Here is a 7125-nt window from a genome sequence, read left to right as displayed (position 1 = left end):
ATATAATCTCCATATGCCGCTCAATGGAGGATCCTCATAATTTACAGCGGCAGATAAGGCTAGAGGGTGTAATAAAAAATCTGAAGCCCTCCCCTCCCCCTCGCCGCCTCCCCGGAATTGCACCTTGGGCAGCGGAGCAGAATCCGGAATGTGAACTTCTCCCGACATATGTTTCCCGCAGATAAGTAAACAATCTGGACGTGAAATGGAAATGGTAATTAATGCAGTAATGCTGTTACACCTCGAGTGTGCAAATCCCATTGACTCGCCGCGCCACGGGGGGTGCCGGGCGAACGGGGACCAGAGGCGAGCGCCTCGACCGCCGGCTCCCTCCCTCCCCTCTCCCTCCTCCCGCGGTCCCCGGGCCGGGCGTCCCGAGAGCCCGCGGGGGCTTGGCCCCGCTACAGGAAGTCGGGAGCCGCTCTTCGGCTCTCGGGACTCCCGGCTCTCCGCCCTCCGTCAGCTAGGCTGAAGCGCCGCTCCCGTCTCTCCCGCGGAGCCCAGCGCGCGCCGCACACCCACCTCCCTTCCCGCCTCTCGCAGCTGTAGGGCCCGAAGAGCCTCCGTGCTCTGAGGGGCCACCGAGCCCTGTGGCACCCAGGAGAGACTGAGCTCTCGAGCAGCGAGCAGCAGGCGACGCGGCGAAGGGGAGGCAGAAGGGGACCTGCTCTCTAGAACGACCGGTCTTCCCCGCTCGCCAACGTCGGGTCTGGGTCTGGGCTTGGTCTCCTCCTTGCCCCCGGCGGAGTGCGGTCCTGCCGGCTGGGCTAGCAGAGCTTCCCTGAAGTCCCTTCCAGCCCTGCCCAGAAGGCACGAATTGCGTTTGATTACCTTTCTCCCTGGCCCAAGAGTGGAAAAGTTTGGAAATGGCCACTGGCCGCCAGAATAGCGCAACTCCTACATTTTGTAGCAAAGAGGAAACGCGGGCTCCTTTTTGTCTGTCCGCCCTGAGGACCCGTTCCCTTCCCCTACTCGGACCAAATTCCTGGGACATTTTGGGGGGGGTCAGAGAAGATGCCCAGAGCAGGAATTCGAGCGAAGAGGACGAGAATCTAGGGAGGCCGCTCAAGAACTTCCTGGGCCCGACCGCCTTCCAGCTTCTCAAGAGCATAACTCCGATACCCCAACCAGGGACTGGCAGGGGGTCGCGGATGACAGCTAAGCCGGACGCAGGGTCGGGGGCTAGGCGAGGAGGAGGTGTTGAGGCTCTCTTTTCTGCCTCCAGCTCTCTTCCCAGTGCCAGGGCAAACACCACCAAGTCGCCGCCCCGGGAGCGCACAGAGCAAAGGTTAGGCCGAGGCGACCGCGAATCTCCTCGTCCGCGTCTACGCCTGCCCCAGAATTTCTAGCGATTCCCTCCCGTCCACAACTTTATTATTTCCTTAATTACTCTGCAGCTGCCAAGCGCCAGCCCTTCTGGTTCCAGGACGAGGCCCAACCCCATAGCGCCAAGAGAGTAACAGCCCAAAGAGTGCCCTCAAAGCTGGGTCGAGCGTCTGGAGGCCAGGGCAGGGCCAAGAGGCTAGGAGGGCGTTCCCCTTGGTCAGGGCGGGGAGGGGGGGGGTTGAGGCCCTGGCGTGTCCTGTACCCAAAACTAACGTGCCCCTTCTGCCTTCCTCTGTCACACTCAAACACACGCACAACCCACTCGGCAAATAGAGATGAGAGTTCTTAACACGAATCTTGTGAATTACATGATATTCAAATTCAAATGACTTGAAATTCATTGTCCTCTTGAACAATGGTGACAAGATCAGAGCTGGGGAGGAGCGGAAAGAGAGTCCTCGAGGACAACCCTAGTGCCAGGCTCACGGAGTTTTCCGGACCTTGGCAGCCTCAGTTCTCCAGAGAGGCTCCCCACGAGGGAGAGCTTCTCTAGGTAGCGAGTCGCAAATAAAGTCCCCCAGACCCTACCCTGACTGAAACATCACCCTAACGGGAAACTCCAGGAGGTTATCTAGATCCCGTTTTAAAATGCAAATGTTAAGGGGGTTTCAGATGTCAGTCACACCTCAGAGAGATTTATTTTACTTTACATAGCTGGTGTCTCCCACCTATCAAGTTAGTGGTTCTAAGGAAATTAATACTTAAATGGGAAAACTCAGAAACTGGAAGGGGATTAAAGATTTCTGGAGACAGACCCAAAGCTGGGGAAGTGCCTGAAAGGCTGCAGAGGTTATCCACGAGAGGCCAGGAGCGGAAGGGGGCTAACGATCTTGAATCTCCCAAACGATGTGGCCAGTGTGCCCCTGAGCTAGAGGGCGGCCGAGGTTTAAGAAAGACAACCTAACTAAAACCCGAACAACTCTGCCCCTGCCGCACCAGCGCCACCCACTGCCATCTGGAGCCCGTGTCGGTCAGGACTCCAGGGTCCTAGAAAATGGCCAGTAGAGGAGAGGCGAGAGTAAGCGTGCCGTGTTGTGGGGTCAATTTTTTTGTTCCCTGGAAGCAGTCGCAGTCGCAGGAGAGCGGCCCGGGGCCTCTCTGGCACCCTTGCCCCCTGCTCCAGGGAGGCCAAGGCTGCGGACAGAAGCCCGGGACTCCCAGGCTGCGGGACGCGCTCAGAGAGTGAAGGAGTCCATGGAGTCGGCTCCGGCAGGGTCCCGGCCGCCCCGCACGCCTCGGGAGTTCGCGTTCTCCCGACGGCACCAAGAGTCTGTCTAGGGCGACTCTTGACTGCTCTTTGCTGCGAGTAGCGCGCACGGAGAAGCGGCTCTCCTTGACTCCGGGCGGGCGGGGCACTCCTCTCCCTACCGGTTTGCTTTAATGATTTTCTTGAAAGAAAGAGACAGTTGTGAGCAAACAGGTTTGACAGGGACTGCGGCCCCCCTCCACACCTCCCCCAGGGGATTTCTTTTTGTCTGCCCCTGACTTCAAAGTCAGTAATCGGCCCCTGTCAGCGGCGTGACGAGGTGGATTTCGGCTGTTTGTTAGGGCGAGTCGCAGCCGCGCACCTCGGCGAGCCTCTGCGGCCCGCGGAAGGCTAGGCAAAGGCAGGCCTTGGGGGGCCGAGGCTGGGGCCAGGCCTAAGGAGGACAGAAAGGGGGGGACACAGCCCGACTGGGAAGGAAAGAAGCGAGGGGGAACAGATAGACACGGCTAGAGCTAGGTCTACGGCTTTGGGTCCCGGGACCTGCTCCGGGCCCCGCGCTCTCTACTGGTATTAACGAGTCTCAATCACACCAAGCCGCGGGCACGTGGGCGCCTCCCCGCTACAGCGCACCCCAGTTTCCTGGAGCTCCCTTTGGAGTCTCCAGGGCCGGGCGCAGTCTGGAACCCTGGTTTCAGTTTTCCAGCTTCCGTCGCCGCCGCCCGAGGTACCCCTCTCCAGCCTAATCTAACCCGGCACTTTCCCGAATATCCTGGTGGGGCCGTGCGCCCCGGAATCCTCCTCCGGCCGGGGCGCTCTATGCACCTGGGGCGCTGGGGCGCCGGGCTCTGCGGGGAGACACCCAGACCCCTGTAAGCTTCATCTTAGGAGATGTTAAGGGACACTGAGCTATGAGGGAGATCAGAGCGGCTGACAGGACTGTCAGTTAGGGTTATATCAGACAGCGAAACCTCGATGCCTTCGCCCCAGGCCTCCTGGGCTTCCGAGGGGGCGGAAGGAGGGGCCTTCCCTAAGCGCCTAGAGCCCCCAGACCCGACCGCCACCAGAGGCAAGTCACTTCCTAATTGTCTCGATTTGTAAGAGGGTTTTGTGATGCTAAGTAAGCGTGGCGCACCAGCCCGGCCTCCCCCTACACGTCCCCAGGCCGCTTTTGTTTACCTTCGCCTGATCGCTCATTTATTTATCTATCTATTATTTATAGGCGTCCCCTCCTATTCAGCGCCCGTGTATGTTAATTGTGTTATACCATTTAATTCTAACATCGGTCTCAAAAGAGCTCTTAATGAGAAAAGCATATACAACACGGATCACTTTGCTATTCAGCTCAGCCAGATGGACAACTGCTAACTTTTTTTTTTTTTTTTTTTTTTTTAATAAGGAAAATCCCCCTTGACAAAGGGGCTTGGATGAATAGGCTCCAAATAACACCTCAAACACTTCTAATTGTTTTGAGGACAATATGCTAATCGGTGGTTTTTGGCTTTGGTGTCTGTTGACAACGTTTCCCTTGCACTTCCAGCCACCGACTCCTTTGGAAGAGGCAGAGGCAAGCCCCCAAATCCCTCAACAGAAGCAGAAAGCAGACAAATCCCTAGGTTGCCCCCCACTCTCATCCCACTCCACATCAAAGTCAGTGGGAAAAGCACCCGACCTACAGAAAAACATGCAAGAGCAGGGCTTTGGGGGTGAGACTGGTGAGAGATGGGGTGAGGGAGCACCCTTCCATTTGAGAGCAAGTTCCAAAGAGTTGGGTTGGAAGGCATCAGAATGTCCTTTCTCCCATAAGACAAACAGAGCAATCTTGAAGCGAACATTTGCCCAGTGGGGAAAGGAAAGGCTCTTTTGCTTTTCTGTTAAACACCAAGGACTAAAAGTTATTGAATCTTTATGATTTTTTTTTTTTTAAACTCCGTGCCTGAGCCGTGTTGCTTTCCTTTTTCCTGGGCTCCTGCAGGGTCTAAGTAAAAAGTCTCCCATAGTCCAGAGCAGGGACCTAAGGCACGTTTTTCTATATTTCTTAAACTTTGATTGTTTAACTTAGGAACCAGTATGGAACCCCAAATCCTAAGAGCCAGCAGCAGCGTTCTTAAGCATCTTTAAAAATTACCACACCAGTCATCCCCCCATGTGTTGAACTTTAAACACCCACCACAGGACTGCATGCGTGGTGCGCAATTGTTCCCATTACACTATATACTTTTCTCCATTCTTTGGAGTTTAGTTTAAAGGAAAAGAAAATGCACCCAGGTCTCAGAGGTCTGGGTCGGCTTTATTCTTAGCTCATTCGCTCCTTGAAGTGGTCTGACCACTTTATTAAAGAAGACATAGAAGTGACGTCTGAGGGATAGATACCTTTGTCCAGCCTCTAAAGGCCAATAGCGGGTCCAGAGAGCACAATCGATCCTGACAAATCCGACTCTGGGCCCCTTTGCACTTGGACCACAGGCCACAAGGCTCAGCCCACGCAAGGCCAGTCGCCACTGCTAGAGTCACTCTACGCACTCTAAAACTCCGATGACCCGACTCCACAAGCCCTCAGGCAGGGCTTCCTGACTTCAGATTTTATGCACACGAAAGGTTACTTTTTGCAATGACAGATTGTCTTTATTCAAAACGTCTTTGTTCAACAAATGAACAGAGTAAGGAGGTGAACCTTCTAGGTACATTTCCAAGACATCGTCAAAACATTTATGACCATTTAGGATGTTTTTATTCTTGTAATTTTTGTCGACTTTCTACTTCCTGACTTCATAACCCGACATTCTGTCTAAAAGTAAACTTAGGTATCTAGGAGCACTGCTTTATACAAAGAAAATAATCATGTGGGTCCCTTTGTTTTAACTTTAAAGAAGCAAACACTATCATAGCATGATTTTAAATAGAAATATTTCCCTTTCTGTAGTTTTAAACTTTTAAGACTTTCCCCCCATACATAAAGAGCAAATGGCACCTAGTTGTGTCTGATGGCAAAACACAGAGACACAGCTAACTCTTCAGGGTGCAAAAGAAAAAAAATATATATGCATATTCTAGATATAATACCAGGATCTGGGAGTTCTGGAGTCCAAAGCCCATCAGAGGAGAGAGAAGGGGACATAAATAAAGCAAAACTGCCTACTTTTTTTTTTTTTTTTGTCCAAAGGGGGTACAGTCGGAGATTTGTTTTGGGACAGTCAGGATAGGGGCAGCTATATAGCTGTCATATGTTCACAAGTTTCTGGCACCTGTCTGCGCCTTGGGTCCGGGAGGACGCCACTACCATCCCCCTGGAAGAGAGGCAGAGTCTGGGGTGGGGTAGCGGGCAGCGGAACGGCTGACCCAAAGGCGTCTGCAGGACCCGACGCGGCGCAGAGGACAGGGTGCAGACCTCGCTTCCAGGTCACCCTCCAGGTCTGGTGGGCTGGCCTGGGGTTACATGGCCGTGGCATGGGCTGACGAATAAGGGTCTATGCCAGTCTTGGTCATGCCCGGGAAGAGGATGTAGGCGACGGGGGGCTGCAGGGTGGAGGCAGACCAGGCAGTACAGTTACAGGGCACCACGTAGCCCGGATTGGTGGGGGACGGGTGCGTGTGCGTGTGTTGGCTGGGGCAGCTGAGGCTGCCGAAGGCGCCGTTCTGGTAGCCCAGGGTGGACGCGTAGGGCAGTGCGCCGGTGGCCAAGGTGTGGGGCACTTCACCCATCTTCTGGATGGCGCTTGAGCTAAACTGCGCGGGGTCCAGCAGGGAGTAGGGCGCCGAGGCTGGCGGCAAGAAGGCCCGGGCTTTCTCGGGCGCGCTCAGGAGGCCGTCGGAGGCCCCCACGGGCAGGCCAGCCGCCTTGAGCGGGTCCGTGTCGCCCAGGTAGGGCAGGGGGAAGACATACCTGTCCTTCTTAAGCAGGTTCTTGGGCTTGCGCCGTGGCCGGTACTTGTAGTCCGGGTGTTCCTTCATGTGTTGGGCGCGTAGCCTCTTGGCCTCATCGATGTACGGTCTCTTCTCTGCCTCGGACAGAAGCTTCCATTCGGCGCCTAGGCGTTTGCTGATCTCTGAGTTGTGCATCTTGGGGTTTTCCTGGGCCATCTTGCGCCGCTGGCCTCGGGACCATACCATGAAGGCGTTCATGGGTCGCTTGATGTGGTCTGAAGGTTTGGACATGGTCCCGAAGGCGGCTAGGCAGGTGGGGGTGGGGTGTGTAGGGGCTCTGCAGGCGAGCCTGGGCGCGGTTGTCTATCTGTCTGTTTGTCCGTCCTGAGCCGGTGCTCTGCACTCCCCTCGCCTCTGCACCGCTGAGGGGAAGCCAGAGAGAAGCGCTAACCCCACAAAGTTCAGCTGATCATGCCAGTCCCGGCACCCACGCAGGCCCCGGGGTGGGGGGCGAGTGAGGACAGGAGGGGCGGGGGAGGAGAGGGCAGCCAGCCGGGGGCTGCCGGCACCAGAGGGCCCAAGTACTGGAGTCTTTGGGATTAAGTGGCCAGGTAATTTGCTGGCTAGGACAGGAAGCTCCTCCTTCTCCCCCTCTCCACCTTCGCCTTCTC

The 7125-nt window shown here is 55.6% G+C and overlaps 1 protein-coding gene across 1 annotated transcript; it reads right to left on the bottom strand.

The window, feature by feature from the left end:
• Nucleotides 1-5658: 5658 nt before the first annotated feature.
• Nucleotides 5659-6759, bottom strand: SOX14 (SRY-box transcription factor 14). Its single transcript, XM_059165205.1, has one exon. The coding sequence runs from the start codon at nt 6743-6745 to the stop codon at nt 6023-6025; it is 723 nt and encodes a 240-aa protein (XP_059021188.1). The 5' UTR covers nt 6746-6759; the 3' UTR covers nt 5659-6022.
• Nucleotides 6760-7125: the final 366 nt, after the last annotated feature.

This window comes from Mustela lutreola, chromosome 2 (assembly GCF_030435805.1).
Source record: "Mustela lutreola isolate mMusLut2 chromosome 2, mMusLut2.pri, whole genome shotgun sequence".
NCBI lineage: Eukaryota > Metazoa > Chordata > Mammalia > Carnivora > Mustelidae > Mustela > Mustela lutreola.
This window is presented reverse-complemented; position numbering and strand designations above follow the sequence as displayed.

Excerpts from the sequence above, each read along its gene's own strand:
- SOX14 (XM_059165205.1), bottom strand. The coding sequence starts at position 6,745 with ATGTCCAAACCTTCAGACCACATCAAGCGACCCATGAACGCCTTCATG.